General features: G+C 46.6%; 1 protein-coding gene across 20 annotated transcripts; it reads left to right on the top strand.

The window, feature by feature from the left end:
- Positions 1 to 12: 12 nt before the first annotated feature.
- On the top strand, positions 13 to 20,507 carry ZNF740 (zinc finger protein 740). 20 transcript variants are annotated; one of them, XM_088661268.1, is made up of 8 exons: positions 15 to 134; positions 4,686 to 4,731; positions 5,088 to 5,233; positions 8,694 to 8,786; positions 9,009 to 9,098; positions 11,221 to 11,344; positions 12,669 to 12,787; positions 15,391 to 20,507. In XM_088661268.1, the coding sequence occupies exons 3-8, from the start codon at positions 5,192 to 5,194 to the stop codon at positions 15,478 to 15,480; spliced, it is 558 nt and encodes a 185-aa protein (XP_088517394.1). In that variant the 5' UTR covers positions 15 to 134; positions 4,686 to 4,731; positions 5,088 to 5,191; the 3' UTR covers positions 15,481 to 20,507. The 20 variants fall into 20 exon arrangements, with proteins under 20 accessions (XP_088517393.1, XP_088517394.1, XP_088517397.1 ...); XM_088661262.1 differs by having other exon boundaries at positions 31 to 134; positions 4,686 to 4,906; positions 8,694 to 8,822; positions 11,218 to 11,344; XM_035099703.3 differs by having other exon boundaries at positions 43 to 134; positions 8,694 to 8,822; positions 11,218 to 11,344.
- Positions 20,508 to 21,425: the final 918 nt, after the last annotated feature.

Raw genomic sequence — 21,425 nt, 5'->3', positions numbered from 1 at the left:
CCGACGCTTCCGCTTCCGGGGTGGCGGCGGCGGGCGGCTGTGGAGGCCGGGAGGGCTCGGCGGCGGAGGTGCCTGGGCGCGAATTTGCCTCCCCGGGAGAAGCGGGAGCCGAAACAGCGGGAGTGGAGCTTCAGGTGCGGCCTTGGGGGCTCCGAGAGGAGAGTTACGGGGCGGGGGGGGGCACGAGCGCGAGGCTGGCCCGCGGCGACGGAGCCGCTGGCGGGACCCCCTGCAAGGAGCCCGTTCTTGGCGAGCCCTCGCGGGAAGCCGGTTTTCCCTCTTGCTCCCGGGCACGCGCGACCCGCGTGCGCGGCTGCTGTGGCGCTTGCACGGTTTTTTGTGTTTTGTTTTGCACACGACCTTCTCGCTCGCTGGGTTCCCCGCTGCGCACCTGCCCCCCACGCCTTGCACCCCGTTGGTGCCTGGAACTCCTCGTGCATTTTTTAGTTTTATTTTTTGCAGTAAGGAGAAGGGATTTTATTTTAATTTTTGTGAGGGGGTGGGGAGGCAGTTGTCCTTTAAAACTGATGGCCGAGCAACGACTCAGGAGGCCGCTGCTTTTGAATTTTTTGCATCTGCCACAAAAGCGCAGGACCTCTCGTTCAAGGCACCCCGCTAGCCCATCTGCAGGAGGCGGATAATAACGCTGACACACGTGCGGGCAGTCACGCTTTTTAAGCACCTCATCAATAGGAAACGATTTTGTTCCCCATCTTCATATCCCAGGCTTTATCCAAGCAACGGAGGGGGATTGTGCAGAGGTGGAATTCATCTCTACTTTCTTAATTCACATAACCTGGTGAGACATAAAAGGTTTTCAAGGCTAGGGCTGCATCAGCAATGTTACATTTCTACATCGGAGTAGTATTTCCATGCAGGAATTAATATGACGATTAGAACATGGGATGCTATGTGCTGGGTTTTGGTGGGTGTGTAAAGGAGTGGGGCTGTGCACAGAAAGAGCCATATGTGTGACTGAGATTGCTCTCCTTTATGTTTGAAATGGCTTCCCAGAACTTCTCTCAAATTGTGATGCCCACTTTTGCCACAGAGTTCTTGTCTGATTCTGTAGTGTCAAATGCCAAACACAGCAACTTCTAATTATCTTTGCAGATACAGTACTTGTTCCTTGTTGCTCCCCTTTCTCTCATTCTTCTTCATTTCCTTTCCCTCACGTCCTGAAATTTGCAACAGAATTACATTGTGAGCTGGTTAGGGCAATTTTCCTTATGACACCAACAGTATGCATGTTGGTGGTGATGTGTAAGTTAAATTTTTTGAACATTATAATCTTTATGCAGGTTTTATATCAATCCTTACACAGCAACAGAATTTAGTAAAACACAAGGAGTTCTTGCACAGAACTATAAAGGGTGTTACTTAATGTTGTTTAAGGATCTCAACAACTTGGAGCTGAATATAAACACACAGCTTGTCTTAATAAAATAAAAATAATAAAATAAAAGCAATTGCCCTTTTACATGAAGATTTATGTAAAATAAAATAGTATAATAAAATAGTTTGCTGGTAGTATTAGCCTATACCTGGGGCTGTTGAGGCCCTCAAACTTTTAATGTTGTTCCCACCCTGAATCAGTGCTAGAAACTGAGAAATGAAATCTAGGAGCTAAATGACACCTTAAACCTAGGTTAGGGGTGCAACAACAGAATGTCTAGGCATACTTTTTAATAACAAGAATACAAAGCTGAAAATGAATGAACTGCAGCTAAAATTTTACAGTATGTTCATTTTTCACATGGTCTAGTCCTTCCCCTGCCCGCCCACCCCTTATATTCTTAAGAGGGTCTCTTCCCCAGTCTTCAGGGAGTAGCTGGAAGTGGGGAGGCAGAAAAAGATCCTCCTTTCCTTCCTCGCTGCAGTTTTTAATCTGAAATCTTAGGCACAGTTCTGTGCCCAGAGCTCAGAAACTGCCGGCCATAATGGAATTCCCTGTCGCAAAATGCACCTAGAACAAGGGGAGTTTTGAATACTGCCCCAAACAAATGCATAGGAAGACATGCTCCCATAAAAAATGCTGTCCAAACTACGTGAGATTTTTCAGTTGAGGGCAGAGGGATTTCTGGACATGAGATGCTAGTCATCCACGCTATGGAAGAGCAAAGGAAGAGGTACGTCTCTAGCTGGTACTAGAAGGTAGTGATTTATTTTGTGAAGGTTGCTCAATACAACCATAGGTCCTCCTCAGCAAGAAAAGTGTCTTCAATCTATCCTGTTCCACTAAAGTAAAAATATGCTCAATGTACCCGGAAGTACCTTTGGTAGCAAATTACTACCTTCTAGCACTACCTTGTGTTTCACCTTGCCCTTCGCTCTTCAGGTTTTTTTGGTATCATTTTCTCTCTGCACACAATGTATATTTGCCATCTTGTGTGCTGCTAATATTTATTTCTCTGTGTAAAACATTGTAGATAGTTATTTGGTTACTTAACGTAGACATGCATGGCCATTCAGTTACCTATGGTAATGCTAACTTAAACAGTTACAGTGGAACCTCTGTTTTCGAACGTAATTCATTCCAGAAGTGCGTTCGACTTCCAAAACGTTCAAAAACCGAAGCTGGTTGGCTTCCAAGGCGCGTTCGAAAATGGAAGCATTCACTGCTGGGTTTTCGGCGATCAGCTTCCGAATTGTTCGGCATCTGAGACGTTCAAAAACCGAGGTTGGACTGTACTCTAGATTCACCCTTGTATGTGAAGCGTTAGATGTTTCACCTGGCAATTTACCGTTTTGTTACGTTTAAGAGTAGCGCTTTATAGGATTCAAAGTTACTTTAAAATTTTATTTCTTATTATGCTTTGATAATCAATTATAATTCTGTGTGCATCAGTATTTAGGAGTTTTGAGACCATAGAGAAAGCTGCAGAGATTAGCTGGGTTTGGATGTTACGGTGATTTCATATGTTGGTTGGCAGTGGACACTTGCCCTGTAAATCAACTGCTTCACTGTGAATCACTGAACATTGGATTTTGATCCAGGCATCCATTTCTTATAGGGGATTGTATATAATGTGCTCACACGTGATTTCTGAAGATGTCCCTATATATAGATTGCTCAGTCAAAGAAGTGAACCCTGGACTGCAAAATGTAACATGTGGATCTGCCCTTGCTTTGCAAGCCTGGACAATTGCTTAATTGCTGTAGATCAGTATCTTGCTATGCAAGGTTTTTTTTTAATGTGATTAGGTTCAGGTGCAAATGCTTATACTAGTGTTGTGTTGTGGAGCAAGATGTTGCCGTAGTGTAGCAAATTTCCCCAGCTGTTGGCACCAGTGCAGCAGTTCAAGACACCACACAAGGTTTTTTGCATGAATGAGATGCGAATTAAAAGTGGTTACGTCGTTTGAAAGTGGGGGTGGCAACAGGAAGCAGAAATTTATTCATACCATTTGTGGTACAGGAAAATGAAACACCATTGTAATCATATTGTTTAACAACAACAACACCCCGCCCATCTGGGCGGCTTACAGCACATATAAAAACATAGTAAATAGTCAAAAATTAAAAACTTCCTGCAAACAGTTGCACCCAGTGCTAGTCCTACACAAAGTAGACACATTGAAGTTAATAGCCATGACTTAACTTAGTTACATTAATTTTAGTGGGTCAACTCTGAGTAGGACTAGCATTGGCTACAACCCTAAATCCAAAACATGATTGCCAACCAAGGCCTGCAATTTGTACAAGCCAGAGAATACTAACAAGGAACAACTTTTTTTATCAACCTTTTAAACAGCAGTAGTTTACTCCAGCAGTAAAGTCTTTCAGTTCTGTACTGTTTGTGCTGTTCTCCACTTTGTCCCCATGCTGAGAACTAAAGTAGCATCACAGTCCTTTTAATGAGCAAAGGGTTGCGGGAAGAAGCATTCTGGGGGACACTCTCCAACTACCGTATTTCTACTTGAGGATAGAAGTGGTTAAACTCTATTCACCCTAGCTCCCTTAAACCTTTCAAGGTCAAACAGTAAACCACTACTGGCCAAGTGTGAATTGTCTGATGGTAGGAGTACACCCAGTAGTTAAACCAGTGGTGAACTGTCTGTGAACACACCCTATCAAGTTTTCCCTGCTACAAATGCTGATGCAGCAACAGCCATTTTTTGCAGGCATCCATAGAATGTGACTGCCTGAAGTTCCCACTGAGGTGTAGGGAGGGTTCTTTACTTTTAACCTCCCTGCCTTACCCAACACAATCTCATGTCTTAAGATATTCAGATGAGGCCTTGCTTTACTTTAACTCATTGGTAGATGTTCAGAAGAAGGCTGGTGGGCCTACAGCCTTTTCCATAATGGCATCCCTGTCTCTGTGTCTCCCTGTCAAAAGAAGCCGCCTAACAAACTCCCTCCTGATCATTAGATGATCAGCCATATCTTGGTTGCTGAGGAAGGTTGAAGGCTCCCTGAGAGCGAGCAAGACTGGTTTCTTGGGCATTTTTTGTGTGATGGATTTTACCTGTGCTTGCTTAATAGGTACTGTTTGTCTTTTGTATGTGTGTCTGTTCCTGCATGGTAATATTGAGCCATGCATATTTTTTTGCTTGCTTCAAAGTGTCTTTGATCAATGTCTCTCAGTCTCTGTCTGTCTCTCTCTCTCTCTCTCTCTCTCTCTCTCCATTCTGAAATAAATAAATGGTTCAATAAACCTATCTTCTGGATTAACCCACAGGTTGAAATTAGAAGAGAAGCAGCAATACTGTGGCAGCTGTGCTACGGTAGGAGGACTTGGCATCCTATCCCCATCCTGAAGGCAGATTTAGGTTTGGGGTAACTCATCCACAAGAGCAGCACAGCCTGTAGCTTTCATCAGCTTTTGACAGGGCTGGGGAAACTTTCTGTGCGCAAATTCTGGGCACTCCCGACTCCAGAAAGATGTCGACAAAGTGGAAGGTATTGGACGGGACCAACGCAGAAACAATTTACTGAAAAATCTTTGTAGTCGTAAAATTCTTTCCTGGGCAAGAGAGAGAGAGAAAAGCATAAGGACTTGGCGTAAATCTACGTATTGAGGACTATCAGACTAACGCGATGGCTCAGGTAACAGGCCGGTTTTCCCATCCTGTCCCAACAGGAATTCATCATTACAGCAGGTGGCTGCAAAGTGCCCTCGGTGATAATCCGTTCTCCGAAACCTAAAAGCAGCTGAGCTCTCAGTGGTCTGCTCCAGTGACTAGCATGCATTCCCAAGCCTTCAGTGCTGGACCCTCCCTAGTCAAGGTGCTTAGTGGCCAGGCCATCCTGGTCCTTTCCTCTCAGCTGTGCTTGGGGTGTGGATCAGGAGAGAAGTGGCTTCCTCTTTTGTCCAGCTTCAGTGAGGGCTTTGAGCCTTGTATAATATTTGAAGGGGGTGGGGAGAGAGGATGTGGAGGCAATTCTGCAAAGGCTGCTTAGGAGTTCTTTTTGCCCTCACCTTGCTCTATCCAGTATTCCAAGCGTGGCAGGGCACTGGCATGGCACGGGGAGGCGTGGGAACTGGTTGTCGTGCCACGTTACAGTACAGAGGCTGCTGTAGGCCACCTGCAGTGGATCCTCAGTTGCAAGAGCAACAGGAGGTTTCATGCATAGTCACCTGAACTGTGATGTTCAGAAGCAGTATCGGTGCTCACTGAAACTGCTTGGCCTCTGTCTTAGTTCATATGAAGGAAATTGCTACACATACACATGCACACACACACACCAGCAAGCTGTTGAGCATTGTTTTTAAAAGGATCAGGTAAAGGGGAACATACAAGGAGCCTTGAAAGCATGCAGATACACATGTATGCTTTCTTTACTATTTTTCAATCCCTCCCCATCCCTTGGGAGTTTGATTTCCAACAACCACCCACTGTATAGCCTTGAGAGAGTGTCCACCTTAAGGTCGCCTCTAGAACTTCATGGCTGAGCAGGGATTAGAAATTTGGAATGCCTGGTTCTTGTACAACACTCTGTTTGTTATGCTACACTGCCTTCTCTCATTTTGGGCTAGCTACCGTGAATTCTAATCTAGTGTCAATAGGTTTACTTCTGTAGCCACAAATTTGGTAGAATAATTAGATTTCCCCCTTTTCCTACGCTCACCCACCCCATCAACTATCACTGTGTCCTAGAATCCCATAGCTCTGTAAGGAAGAGGGCACTATAAAAGACTATCAGGGCAGCCCAACTTTCATACTCATAGAGTCATAGAGTTGGAAGAGACCACAAGGACCATCCAGTCCAACCCCCTGCCAAGCAGGAAACACCATCAAAGCATTCTTGACATATGCCTGTCAAGCCTCTGCTTAAAGACCTCCAAAGAAGGAGTCTCCACCACACTCCTTGGTAGCAAATTCCACTTACTGAACAGCTCTTACTGTTCTTACTGAGTGAAGATGCAAGGGTACTTTGACATGGAACTTCCAGGCCTCACACTACCTTGTCATGTGGGGGGGGGAGCAAGCCCAAAATTTGACACCCCCTCCCCAGCCCTCACTTGGCTTTCCCAAAACTTTACTACTAAGTAAGGTGGTGGACTTTGGGAAGGAGGCACAATGCTCTAGCAGGAGCCCTTTCGCCTCCTTCCCGAAGCTGGGAAAGTGCTAGGCTGGAGGAAGGAGGACTCTAGGACCCTGTCAGAGCCCTCATGTCTCCTTCCCAAAGCTCAGTACCTCATTTACTTTGCTAGGGGAAGGCAGCGCAAGGGCTGGAGGTGGAGTCAAATGTTACTGAGGGCCACCCAAAAAGGCATCGAGGGCCGCATGCGGCTTTGATGCAATACTGACTCATAAAATGTCCTTCAAAGTTCGTCTGGCTCGGGTCTCATCCTTGTGATATCCTGGAGATGCAGAGTTTCCACCATTTCTGGCCGCTTCCCTATGCACATTTTAAATATGAAATAAGGAAACGTGGGTGATAAGCAGCACTTAAATCAAGGGTGGGGGACCTGTTGGACTCCAGCTCCCCTTAACCCCAGCCAGCATGGTCCGTAGTCATGGATGGGAGCTGTAATCCAGCCACTTCTGGAGAACCACAAGTTCCCCATCCCTGCCCTGAGTCTGCCTCTTAGGCTTGGAAGCAAAACCAAAGTGCTTAAACCTGAGCTACCTGTCTTTAGCTTACTTCCCAACTCAGGAATGCACACTGATATTTAATATTAAAAAAAACCCACCACGCAATTGTGGTCTAGATGTCAGACAGTGATAACCTTGCTGGCCTGCGGCTCTGCTTGTTAGTAACCCACAAGACTCATCCCTGCTTGGTACAGATTGTTAAGCAGCCGCTTGACAGGTGTCCCAAGTTGAGCAAGAGTTGCCTCTAGGTCACCGGCCCTCAAAAGGGTTTGGCAGGAGAGGATGGCAAGTGTGGTGGAAAGATTCAAGGGCACTCAAACAAACATTTAAATATTTCAGTGTAGCATAGCATAGTATCAAAATAATACAGTAGTATGGTAGGAGAGCTGAAAATAATGCCAATATATTTCACATCTGGCATCCAATGCTTGATCCTGACCCACACTAAGCCTTCTGATGTATATTGTACTCTCGGAGGCTTAGTTTGATCAGAATCGAGTATACACTTCCAGAGTTAATGCTAAATACGTTATTTCCAGTAAATGAACCACCATAGCCACTAGAGGGCTGTGAAAATTTGTGTCCTGGGCTTTTTAGACTTGTCTACCCATCTGAAACTGAAGGGGCGCATTGGTTGCCAGACGTGAAAAATTTTCAGCTCTCCCTTTTGTTTTCCAGTGCGCTTCTTATCAATTACAATTTTTCTTTGGGGCGAGCAAATTTTGATTCTGAAAGCGTGGCCCAGCGAAAAAGGTTTGAGAAGCACTGCTCTAGGTGGAAAAGCAAAGGGGGTTCTACAAAAGCCAGCCATTTTAGAGATAGAGCATGTGTGTTTGCCACAAGTTTGTCACTCTGGTCTCCTGGGGTATCTACCGCTAATAGTCTCTGAGAGCCAGAAAAGACAATGAGCTGAGTGGCTTTAGGTTTTATGATTCATTGGAGCTCAGCAAAGTAACCTCGCTCTACTGTCTTAGCTGGAGGCCTGCTATTCTTTCAATGCCAGTAGAACCATAGAAATGTTGCGCTGGAAAGGGACCCCTGAGGGTCATCTAGTGCAACCCCTGCAATGCAGGAAACACTGCTAAAGCATCCATGACAGATGGCGATTCATCCATATCCTTTGCTGGTAAACAAACACATACACCGCCAGCGCAGGGCATGATAGTCCCATGTCAAAATGTGGCCCACAGTTTAGAACAGGAGCGACATTTTTCAGCCCAAGGCCTGCATTCTTATCTGGACAGGGCCAAAGACCAAAGTGGGCGGAGCAACACATGCAGGTGTTTGTTTGTTTTTTACCATTGCACAGCAGGCTGGTGCGTGTACACACATCTGTTCCCCTCTATCTTACATCCAGGCAAGCAAGAGTAATCACTGGCATTCACTGACACATTCCTGCAGTGCAAAAGCAAGGGGATTGCGGGTGGGGAATGAAGTAAGGCTGATGAAGAGTGTGGCCTAGGGGGAAGGGTGTTTAGCTGAGGAGGAGATGTGGGCTGGGAAGTGTCCCGAGGGCCCGAAAGGCCAAGAGGGCTGGATTTGGGTCAGAGGTTCCCTACCCTTTGCTTAGAAGGTGCAGCCACGTTCTCGTTTTGGGCTGGCCCGCCTTGTCTCGTACTCAGCTCTCCGCTTTCGTTTCCCCGCAGGCGAGTCTCCTGGCCTGCGAGGGACTCTCTGGGGTTTGCCTCGTGCCGACGGTTGCCAGCAAGAAGATGATGCCGAAGCAAAGCCCTAAGCAGGTGGAGAATGGAGAAAGGGGTGCTCCAAGCATGCTGGTACGGGGCCAGCCCACTTTCAGCTTGTCTGCGCTGCTGGTCCCTGTGTGCTCCCCTGTGCCCCTTTCCAGCCGTGTCAGTGGGTGACGAATAGAAAAAGCTTGGATAGGGAACGTGGCATTTAGGGCCCTGGGTTGAGCTGCAGGTGTTTTTGTGACCTGTGTTGTCCCGCTTCCTCTCTGCCAGGGACACCACCGCAAGGAAAGCGAGAAGTCGCGCAGCCGAAAGGAGGAGGAAGCGACAGAAGGGTCTCAACCCAAAAAGTCTCATAAAAAGGCAGGTAATCTTAAGTCGTACGGGCTAGCAAAAGGTCTAGCCCTCCTCAGTATGATCTCCCTGCTGCTGGCAAAGATGTGGAGCTGTACGCCTGTCCGATTCTTGTGGGGGGCTGGAGGGCTACCTCCCTCAGCTGGAAGTGGCTGGTCATTTTTAGAAATTCCTCCCCTGCCTTTCAGCCCCCAAGGTGGCTTCCAGATTAAAAACACTGACTATAGTAATAAAGAGAGAGAGAAGCAATTCCATTGATCAAATCATTAAAAGTGTAGTAGGAAGGAGGCATAAAATAACTGGTAAGTTTAAAAATGCAGTGACATAGCAGGCGGATAAATCACATTGAAACAGTGGAAAGAAGTGTCAGCGTCCTAGAGGCTAAGCAAGGGAGTCATAGGAATGACTTTCGGGAGGGACCATATAACACCAGTCCTAAAAGATCTACATTGGCTCCTATTATGTTTCTGGGCACAATTCAAAGTGTTGGTGCTGATCTTTAAAGCCCTAAACGGCCTTGGCCCAGTATACCTGAAGGACCGTCTCCACCCCCATCGTTCTGCCCGGACACTGAGGTCCAGCGCCGAGGGCCTTCTGGCAATTCCCTCCCTGCGAGAAGCAAAACTACAGGGAACCAGGCAGAGGGCCTTCTTGGTAGTCATGCATGCCCTGTGGAACACCCTCCCATCAGATGTCAAGGAGAAGACAAAGTTTTCAATACTTTGAACTCGTCAGTAATCTTAGTTCTGGGACTGGACAGCCAACATAAGCCACAAGAGTTATTGATATATTGCTCAGCCCTAGTAATTAACTGGGAGTCTTTGGGGTTTAAACTGAGGCTCGGAGAGAAACCCTTGAGGTAAGGATTCCCCCCACCCGTGCATCTGGCTCTTAAGTGAAGGACGCACATGCAGGAAGTGGGTCACTGAGACTGGACTGCGAACAGACTCCATATGTAGCAGCAGAATTGTAGTAGCAGTACAAAGGGAGGGAAAGGAGGCTTGGCAGGTCGGTGAGACTGCTACGTGGTCTGCTTTAAAAATCTTTTTAAAAAAGGTTTTCTTGAAGCTTTTTCATAATACAGTAAAAGAAACTAATCTAAATTAAAACAAAAATGAAAGAGAAAAGAAAGCAAAGGAAAAGGGGGGGGGAGAGAAGAAAGATAAAAAGAATTTTTGGTTTTCCTCCTGTCAATTACATAAAAGAAATTACTCAAAATAATTACTCTAGAATGACACCCAACTGATCTGCTTTCTGTTAGGCAATATTTCCCCTTTCCTCTGACCCAAATGGATTAATTCGTTTTCCCTTTTTTACACAAAAAGTCCAGAAGGTTATTAAATGTCAGCAATAGTTTTTCTCTTATCAAACATACCAAGTTTGTTTCCAATAAGTTCAACAACCATTCCTCCATCTTAAACAATAATGTATTTCCATCTCTGTCCATTCAAGAGTCTCTCCTCTGCCATCATATATTAAAATGATATTCCATAGTTATTTAAAGGTAAAGGGACCCCTGACCATTAGGTCCAGTCGTGACCGACTCTGGGGTTGCGGTGCTCATCTCGTGTTATTGGCCAAGGGAGCCGGCATACAGCTTCCAGGTCATGTGGCCAGCATGACAAAGCCGCTTCTGGCGAACCTGAAACGCCGTTTACCTTCCCACCAGAGCAGTACCTATTTATCTACTTGCACTTTGACATGCTTTCAAACTGCTAGGTTGGCAGGAGCTGGGACCGAGCAACGGGAGCTCACTCTGTCGCAGGGATTTGAACCGCCGACCTTCTGATCAGCAAGCCCTAGGCTCAGTGGTTTAACCCACAGAGCCACCTGCATCCCCTCCATAGTTATTTACGTAAAGGTAAAGGGACCCCTGACCAATTAGTTCACACCCAGTTCCATATCTTCCATTCCTGTTTCCTGCTGTATTTGCTCTGGTTTTCCATCTTGATTTTGGAAAAGTCATCCCTTCCTTTTACGCGTCTTCCATTCTTTTTCCAGGAAAAGCACCAGAAGTTTGATAGCTTTTCCCTCTAAATCCACTCCAAGCCAGTTATTAAATGACAGGGTAGGTAGGCAAGTTACAGGTTAGCTAAGAAGGTAGCAGTAACCATATGTGCCTTGGTAGCAGGTCATGGTGATTGAGCAGAACGGGTCGTTCCAGCTCCGAATCCCCAAGAACTTCATTTGCGAACACTGCTATGGTGCGTTCCGAAGCAGTTACCATCTCAAGAGGCACATCCTCATCCATACAGGTAAGAAGTCTCAGAGTCCTTCCGGAACGGATTAAGTTCGTAAACCGAGGTACCGCTGTACTCATATTAAAAGTTAAAGGGACCCCGGACCATTAGGTCCAGTCGTGACTGACTCTGGGGTTGCGCGCTCATCTCGCATTATTGGCCGAGGGAGCCGGCGTATAGCTTCCAGGTCATGTGGCCAGCATGACAAAGCCACTTCTGGCGAACCAGAGCAGCACACGGAAACGCCGTTTACCTTCCTACCTATTTATCTACTTGCATTTTGACGTGCTTTCGAACTGCTAGGTTGGCAGGAGCTGGGACCGAGCAACGGGAACTCATTCTGTCACAGGGATTCAAACCGCTGACCTTCTGATCAGCAAGCCCTAGGCTCAGTGGTTTAACCCACAGCGCCACCTGGGTCCATACTTCTATTACCATAAGTACTTATACTTACATTACCATAAGTGAAAAAAGAGAGGGGAATCATCACATTAATATTTCATATAACAGAACATTCATTCATTCATTCAATACACACACAAAAATAATAGTGGTGGTGGTGGTGATAATGTTAAAAATAATAACAAACAACAATAAACCATACTAAACAAAGCGATACTCAGACCCATTAATTAACAAATAAATAAAACCTTTATCTCCCCTTAGTCCAAGAATCATTCACATCAAACCAACAATTTCCCCCCTTTAACCTCCTTACCCCACCCAGAAATCTGGTGTCAAGGGTAGTTCTTGCAAATCAGGTGGGCGACATCAGGTTTTCAACTTTGTCATGTATCACCAGCCCAAACATCACGGTCGCGGTGTTGAAAGGGGGGGAGCAAACTGCATTGGCGCCAGTGTGAAACTGCTCCGTTCCCACCGAGGGAGCTGAGGCAGTTTCACCCTGGCACTCAACAGCAGGAACAAACTGCCTCGTCCCCGGCGCCAGGAGGAAGAGGCATCCCATCTACCTGTGCAAAGTCGGCGGCAGCAAAGAAAGCTCTGTGGACAGAGCCTGTCAGACTCCGTCCACAGGGCTCCCTCTCTGCCTTCGCACAGGCAGGCAGTTTCTTTAAAGTGCTCCACTGGGGTGTGTGTGGCTGCCCGAGCCTCAGTGGAGCAGTTTAAAAAAGCCCCCATCCCACTTCTGGCTCCAGAGGAGGGCTCTGGGAGCATCCCAGGGACTGGTAAGTGAGACGGAGGGCAAGGCCCACTCCAGCCAGGTTGGGATGACCCTGCATGCCCCTTTAATCGCTGGAGCTTAAAAGGTGTGGGAGTAATGAGACAGCCACCAAAGTTGCTTTCCACCCCAAAAGCACCTGCTTTCTCCTTTCTGCAGGTGAGAAGCCATTTGAGTGTGATGTGTGCGACATGCGCTTCATCCAGAAATACCACCTGGAGCGCCACAAGCGTGTGCACAGCGGGGAGAAGCCGTACCAGTGTGAGCGCTGCCTGCAGGTAATGCCTCCGTCGTCACTGTACGTGTAGGATGGGAAATGTTAGCACCCCCGCCTGATGTTTGAGAGACCTCTTTGCACCAAGGGAAGGGAGGCATTGGTGCCTGCTGCCTCCTAAGAGATCTCTTGGGTGGGATTCTAGATTGAGAGGGTGCAGAAAGTACTAGGCTGCAACTGGCAGCTTTCCCCAGCAAGGGAGAGAATATCCAGATAATTATGGATCTTTGTGGCAGCAGGAAGTTACTCTCAGTTGTGCAGAAGTCTGTTTTGATTGACAGTGCTTGCATTCCTGAGATTTATGGCGCACGACTTGATTGTTTTTGGAGCTACATGTATCCTGCATATCCATGGAATTCTTGAGTAAGCAGAAAATATCTAACCTGTCATAGAATTCTAAGAAGCTATCGTTTTAGGGCTTACTTTAAAACAACATTCTAAGCCACAGAGTAAAGGTATGGATAACTTTTTTCAGAAGCTTGAGGAGGGACTAAGTGGGGTTTCAAATAATTGAACAGCAGGGCATTAATCAGGCTGTGTGCACTTTTTATATTTTTTAAAAAAATCAGTTTTGCACCAAAAGTAGCTGTACTTTGCAAATTGCAAACCATGCAAATCAAACAGCCACATATTCTGCTTATTTACATATTTTGTTCTGATAGTTATGCAGAGGATGTAAAGGGCTTCCTAAAGCATTGCACATAATGCGTTTAAATCTTTCTTGATAATCGCAGAGGCTAGAAACTTGCATTTCTCTGCTAAGGAAACAGGATTCTGTGCTTACTACATCGTCCTATGGATTTTTGGTATTTGTGTGCAGAATACATGCAGTCCTGACTCTAGGACTCTAGATGGCTCCTTTTGCCCTTCCTGTGGTTGATTCTGTCTGTCTGTACAGTTCACCTCTCTTTTCCTTCTGTTTTTGTGTGCCCCAGTACATGGCCTTGCTAATACTCTATAGCTGCAGTTTATGTTTAGTGAACCTTTTAATACGGGATGAATCATTGTATTTTAATATTCTGCTGAAAGCCGCCCAGAGTGGCTGGGGAAACCCAGCCAGATGGGCGAGGTATAAATAATAATAATAATTATTATTATTATTATTCACAGTACAGATACATTTAGCTGTGCGCAACCCTATGATTTGGTTTTTTAAAAACCCTAGTTAAAGTATCAGACATACAGTGAAATCATAGTTCAGCCAAGCCCTGCTCATGGAGGACATACTTAGTTCAGAACTAGTAAGACTGGGCTATCACCTTGCCAGCAGTAAGAGATTTGGAAAAGCCAGCAAACAACCATTGTTTACTCTGTCCAAATGTAATGCTTAACCATGATTAACACAAACCCTGGTTTGCCATCCATTTCAAACCGTGATTTTACATTCTAGTTTGGGGCTATTCCTTAGTATATTATTATTTTTATACTGCCCTTCATCTGAGCCTCACAGGGCAGTATAGAAAATGCAAAATATATATATATATCATAATAACCAGCAAAAACAACAAACCCCCATGTATCTATACTGGACGATGCTTTTGGCTGTGAAGCCTCTGGTTACACTTGCATGACATGGAATGTTCAGTCACTCAGCGTACTGTGAACTGTTTGCAATCCTACTTAAGTGGGGGAAGAGAGAATAGTCATTGTAGCTGCAATCCAAATCTCTTGTAGGACAGGCTGAGGACCCAGAAGAGGTCCCAGGGGAGAGAGAAACGAAGGGTCAGGGACTGAAGAGGCAAGGTGGCTAGAGGAATGATACAGAGTAGGCAACAGGCTGAGAAAGCAAGAACCCAAAGGGAGTGTAGGTAGCGAATGAGGCTTGAGACAAGGAACTAAGGCAAGAAGTGGCTTTGAATCAGTGCTTAAGATGAGCAGGGGGTGTATGCTCTGTGGGAAGGGAGAGAGGAGGGCTGGAGAGCTGTTCCAAGAGATCTGAGTAGCTAAAGGAAGTGAGAGGCCGAAAAGCGGGGAACTGGAAGAAATAATTGGTGTTGGAGACATAGTTAAAGGAGGGTCCAAGAAGAAAGTTGCTCTGAGGCAAAACTGCAGGTAGGATCTAGGGCAGCCTTTCTCAGCCTTGTTTCCGCCTATGTTGTTGGACCTACAACTTCCATCATCCCTTACCACTGGTCCTGCCAGCTAGGAATGGTGGGAGTTGTTGTCTAACATCTGGGGGTGCAGGGTTGAGAAAGGAGGATCTAGGGGTGGAAGGAGAGCTGGCTGTGCACTGGGCAAGAAGGCAAAGTAGAGAGGAAGCCAGAATTGGAAGGAGTTCCCTTATGCCGATCTAGCTTTCTCTCTTTTGACAGAGAAAGCCTGAAAGGGATAAATGAGTTTCTCCCAACTCTGGCTTCTGCTGCTACTACAGAATTATGATCTGGCAACCCTAAGGCCAAGAAGCTGGAGGGGGGGGGCAAAATTTCACTCCTTGGTTTCTTGTGGTTTCAGGCTTATTCTCCAAATGCAACACTTTTTTCCATGCTTAAGTGTTCCCCTCCCCCACTTGGAACTGAGCCTTTAACTTTCCCTCTGACTTTCCCTGCCCCGCTTTCTTCCATGTGCCACTTCTGAGATGTTTCCTCTCCTCTCCTTTGTTCCTTTCAGAGCTTCTCCAGGACAGACCGGCTGCTGAGACACAAACGAATGTGCCAGGGTTGCCCGAGCAAAGCGTCTGACTCACAGCTGCTGCTTTAGGGGTAGGCCAGGAGAAAGGGGAAACTAGGAGGAGCTGCAAAGCAAACAGGATTATCTGTGGGTTATTTTGTTCATTTGTTGGGGTGGGGTGGGGTTGTGCTTGTGTTTGCCTGCTGGGCCTCCCCCTATGGAAGGGGGCAGAGCTGAGTGGAGGCACAGACTTTCAGACAAGGTCTTGGCACTGTAAATAAGTTGAGGACAAACCAGGGCTGGCTTCCCAGCCCCTTGTGGTTGTGGATTAACTTTGTCTGAGTTCCTGTTTTTTGTTGGAGTTATCACCATTTGCCTCAGGAAAGGCTTTGTGAGAACGGCTGAACCCTCCTGCAAGACCTGATTATGATGTTCGATGCTCTCGATTGACAGATCTGCCAGCTCTTGCCCAGCCTTTTGGGCTTGCGAAGATGGAAGAAGGACAGACTAATAATCATTTTAAAAATTATTATTATTTTAAAAAGACAACAATCAAGCACCAAACAGTTTTCGCAGAGCTGAGAAGCAAAAGCTGTGGATTTAAGAGACAGGTTAGCAACAGAAGGATTTCAATTCCAAGGGGTCGCATCAGAGCTTTGCCATAACAGGAGCCTGTCTCATTAGAGCTTTTCCAGAAGGTCTACAGAGCTTTTTATTCTCCTGCAGGATCCCTTTCTCGACCCTCAGGTTTCAAGAAACAAGGGCTGGTGGGGTGATGTGTGCTCCTGGGTACCATAAAAGCCAAACTTTCAGGTGTTCACTCCCAGTGAGCTCCCAAGAGGAGATGCTACTGATTGCTGGCTGGAGGGACACGTCTGGCTACTTCCAGTGAGGAGGGATGCTTCAGACCTTTTGCAGGAAACTTGGCTCTTGCTCCCCTTCCCTTGTATATATATATATATATCCTGTATGTGTTCAGGATCCACCCCATTGAACTCCGCTTCATGTACAATTCATATCTTCCTTCCTCACCCACCCCTCCAAAAAACCAACACCACCACGAGAGTCAGTGATAGTCCATGGTTTCAAAGTGTTCCTCTGGCAGGAGGGGACTATAATCCATCTTGTGCTGCGTGGAGGAAGATGACAAGCAGCTGTACTCGAAGCTCACAACTATACCAAGACCAGGATGCCCTTACTCCTTCATATTGGTTTCTGCTGCCTCGGCCAAAGTACTGCTATCTGCTATCTTAGGAAAGCCATTGTCCGAGAGAAGCAAAGTCTGCAGTTGCTCTTGGCTGTCCCAGTTTTTGCAGGCCTTAATTGGAGGGGGGGTCTCTTTTCAAAAGATTCAGCCCGATTCAGAAGATGTGATCCTGGCTGGTGCTGTCATCACTGCTGGGTTGCAACAAACAGCAGCAAGTCTGCAAGGAAAGCAGGTGTCTGCAAAATCTTGCCATCGGTTTTGGTTCTCACACAGGGTTTGTGACTGCGTTGGGGTGTGGGGAGAGAGAGAACAGCCAGTTCAGAACTCTGCCATTGGAACCCCTGTCTTGTGAACGGACACCTATATCTGAAATCCTCCTGTGTCTTTTGTGCGATAAACTCTTCTCCTACCCTTTCCCCATTCTAGAGTTAACCTCTCCCAGGCTTTTGCAGGCTTCTATTGGGTCCCACTTCCCACTCACCCCTCGCTGCAAGCCAGCTTCTGAGACATGGATCAGTAGAGGACTGGCTTCCTCCATGAGGTCATGTTGCAGAGAGAGACAGCAAGCACTTTTGAAAGTTTAAATGTCCTGCCGATGCAACTGGAAAGGTTTGTAAATAGAGGTGGAATACTTTAGATCAAGAAGGATTTCTCCAAAAGTACAACAATGCTCTAGTAGTAAGTGCTGCGTGCTAGAGGCTCAAAAACACTTGTAAACTTGGAGAAATCACCTGGTTGGTTTCTTTTAAAATGTTCTCTGCCATTTCCCAAGTGGCTGTCTAAAAGGCAGTGTAGCTTCTTAGACTCCCTCATCCTCTTGCAGTCAGCCTGAACTTTTGTTGGAGCGGCCAGTGGGAGAGTTTTGTGTGCTATGTGGTTTGTTAACACTGCTTGACGGCATTGCATTGCAGTGCCTACCCAGGAGTAGGCTGTCTTAAGTCGTGGAACAGAAAGCACTGTTGGAAAGGACTTCCGCCGCCATTTGTTCTGTACTTCTACAGAGCAGGTCATAAGTCCAGCTTTCCTGGTGCAAGATGAGGATTATGCCAAATCATAATGGTGCTTCCAAGACTTACTGGTTACTTCGGCTCTTGGAGCAGAGATGGAAAGGGAGCTTTTTCAAGTCCCCCCTCTTGTGTGTGTTAGGAGAACCAGTGCTTCATTCCCACTTCCTTTCATTAGGTAAATTGAACCCCCTCCCCCCCCAGTTAAAAGCTATAATTAGTTCAGCCCCCTTTTACTCTGCACTTCATTGTGCTGATTTGTTAAGTGTAACACAGTGGGAACTGTGGCTTGTTGTTTGGGTTGGGGCGAGCAAAAAGCATTGTACAAAAATGTTGGCTCTCTTAGAAAATAATAACAATTGAGCGACCACGTGGCTTTGTGATTTCGCTTTCCACAGAAGCAGAAATGGGGTTGTGCATTAGAAAATACATGTAGAAATACAATAAGTTGGGATTCTCTCCTGGCTTCCTCCTCTCTTGTGCCGCAATTCTAGGGCAAGAAGCACTAAGTGTTTTTAAAAAGGAAAAATCTTCCTCTAGCAGGAAACGCCTTTTCGTTGAACACTAGGCATTGCTGTTCTGCTCTCTTCTGGTTAATCCTCTGGCATTAATCCTCCAGTAATTCAGTAATGCCATGGCACTGCAAAAGTACTCAGTGTTGCGGCTTATTTCCCCATTCAGCAGACTGAAAATCATCTGGTTCTCTTGAGCAGGCTTGATGCCAGACCCCTTTGTGTGCCAAACAGGGCAATGACCCATCATTGCTTCGATCCCTCTGAAGCGTGTGTGGCTTTTTACAGCACAAAGCTATTTGAGGCTTGGCAGGCTAGCGTGCCACCAAATGAGCACTCTTCAGCCTGCTTGTTAACACTTGGCCAGCGCAGCCAGCCATTGGGTTAGCTATCAGTCCAGCTCCTCATTGAGCTAGCTAGCAAAGGGAAATGCTTGTTTCTGCTCAGGCAGATACATGGTGAAGTGCAGATTTGGAAATGGCTTGCATGAGCTGCTGTGTGGCACATGATCTTTGCTGTTGGGGTTCCTCTCAGAACCTGGCGAGAATGATGGAGGGTGCTGCTGTTGGTATTAAAGGCAACATAGCTAGCTGGGTGAGTTGAGTGAGTGGGAAGGAGGGTGTTTCTACTTCCCATTGCAGCCATCTTCCTTGTACAGTTGACACATGGCTTAGCTTGTGGCTTATCCAGTAGTTCAAATCACACTTCAGTGTATACAGAAATGTGGCCCAGCTTGGCTCTGAAGATTAATTTGTTTGCAAGGTGAGCTTGCTTGTCTTTGTAAAAGTATCCCCAGTGTTCCTCGAGTATCCTCTAAGGAAAATCTTTAGGGGAGAGCTTTGCAGAACTTTCAGGTGCCTTCAAGGAACAAATTGCTTTGGGAAGTCCTGGAAAATGGCTGTTGTGTTTTTATGGGACTGTAGGCAATCTCTCCTGAGGGAGTCAGAATTATATATGGTAAGGAAAACCATGGTTAAAGCTTTTTTTCCTGAGCTTTACGACTAAAGTGTGCAACAAGTGATGTGCTCGAATGTCCTAAAAGACAGAACGCCTGCACACAGCGAGTTACCATGTCAAAGTGAAAAAGTATCAATGTGTAAAACATGCAACTTTCTCCTACCCTGCCTGAAATGGTGTTATCCAGGAAATACTGTATCGCATGGCTATGCTAGTGTGTGCAACAGGCTTGGTTGTCATCTTCTTGGAAGCGATACTTGAATGACACAAGAACCCTTCTCAAGTGAATTGATAGCAACACCCAGGGTGAGTGAAGTCTTGCATTTTTCACTGATGGGAGGTGAAATTGACTAGGAACAGAAGTGAAACTTGACCGGGAAGTGTCTGTGACTTTAGAAATGAAATGGTTTCAAAACAAATCTTGTCTGTTCATCGAGTAGCACAAAGAGGTGGTTGTGTTGAAAGAAAGTTTTAAACTTGGCAAGGGGTTCGGGAAGGCGATGCGAACAAATGCAGTTGGCAGGGGTTGGCATTGTTATGGCTATAACAGAGAACAAAGCGGATTTCAAGCAGGAGGAGGAGTTGCAGCGCGGAAGCAGGGCTCTGCATAAACTCTGGTCTCTAAACACAACTTCTTCCCTTTCTGGGCATGGGGAAAAATCTAGTGTTTTTTGAGTGTGTGCCATGTTGCAGTGAACCAGTGCCCACAGCCCCCCCCCCCAGATGTTATTTGTACGCACAACTTCAGTGCACCGATTGAAGCCTCCTAACATTAACGTGCATTTGGGAAAACTTTTAGGAGATGCTTTCCCCCCTAACCTCTACCCAATACCTATTCTTCTGTAGAAGTTGAGAAACTGGCATCCCATCAGTGGGTGTGGCTTGAAACCTGTTGAAATTCTGGTTGTCTCACTGGTAGCTTGTGCACAAAACTCACCAGCAAATCGTTCTGTGTCATTTTTAATGTACTTGACAGGCTGCCTTAGGGTGCTGTGATATTTGGTAGACATACTGCTGGCCTTGAGGTTTTGGAATTGAAGCTGCAGCCTTAACCCCACCTACCTGGGAGTAAGCCCCATTGAATTAAATAGGACTTACTTCTGAGTAGACATGGTTAAGATTGCCCTGTTCGTTTGAGGTCAGAAGGGAAGAGGATCTGTTCTGACTGGCTTTTTACACACTCCTTCCATTCGTAGACAAGAGGAAGGAAGAATACTTAGCACTTCAGGCTGAACAGAGGATCTATGAATTTGTCCATATTGCTCCAGCCTAGTCCAGTGGCTTTTTTTTTAATTTCCCTTCCCCCCCCTTCCCTTTAATTCACTTATTTTGCTATAAGGGAGGGAATTGGGGCAGGGTGTGTGTTACCCATGGGCAGGATCACTTTTAAACTGTAGTTTTTATAAAATGTTATAAACTTGTATCTTTTTACCATTACAGTGTGGTGTCTGATCCTTTTTTGTGACCTATTTAGGAATTTGGTGTGTGTGTGCTTGCTCCCCTCAGTTTCTCCATCTCAACTCTGCCAAAAATTCAGTTCATTATTACCGTCAATGGCCAGTTACCCACAACCCACCAAACTATTGAGAGTGCCCGAAGAGCTGAAATATACAAACTACTTCTCTATTAAGTTGCCTTGCCAACAAAGGTTGGTATTCTCTAAAAACACTTCTTTCCAGGGTTCCAATCTGTAGCTGGAAACTGAATTTGGTACTGTTTTGCATGCAGAGCCTATGACTAGTGAACTACAACCGTTGCCCATTGGGTTCCTCAGTGCCTTCCTCCGACTTCATTTATATACTAGTGGTTTTCAGCCCGTTCAATAACGGGCGCTAGAATCCTGGGGTTCGGAGAAGCGCTTGCGCAGCGCTTCTCCGAACCCTGGGACCTGTCCTTGCTGTCGGTGGCAGGGGGACAGGAACGGAGGAGGAGAAAGCGCTGCTTTCTCCTCCGTTCCTCTCCCGCAGCCGCCGACAGGAAGCAGACATCCCAGGGTTCGGAGAAGCGCTTGCGCAGCGCTTCTCCGAACCCTGGGACCCGTCCTTGCTGTCGGCGGCAGGGGGACAGGAACGGAGGAGGAGAAAGCGCTGCTTTCTCCTCCTTCCTTCCTCTCCCCCAGCCGCCGACAGGAAGGACGCGCGCACTCTCCCCCCCCCTGCCTCCTCCAACCGCCGCTCCTCACGGCCAGGGAGGGTTGTGAGGAGGCCTCCACCCTCGCTTCCCTGACGTGCCCTGCAGTGAGGCGGGAGCGGCGGTTGGAGGAGGCAGAGTGGGGGGAGAGTGCGCGCGCGCAGTCTCTGCTGTCCAATCCCTGTATCCCTGGGGCACATGCGCAGTGACCCAGGGACACACGGG

Source organism: Zootoca vivipara, chromosome 2, assembly GCF_965207765.1.
Source record: "Zootoca vivipara chromosome 2, rZooViv2.hap1.1, whole genome shotgun sequence".
In the NCBI taxonomy this organism is placed as follows: domain Eukaryota; kingdom Metazoa; phylum Chordata; class Lepidosauria; order Squamata; family Lacertidae; genus Zootoca; species Zootoca vivipara.
The sequence above is the reverse complement of the archived record's forward strand: the minus strand, read 5'-3'. Positions and strand labels throughout refer to the sequence as shown.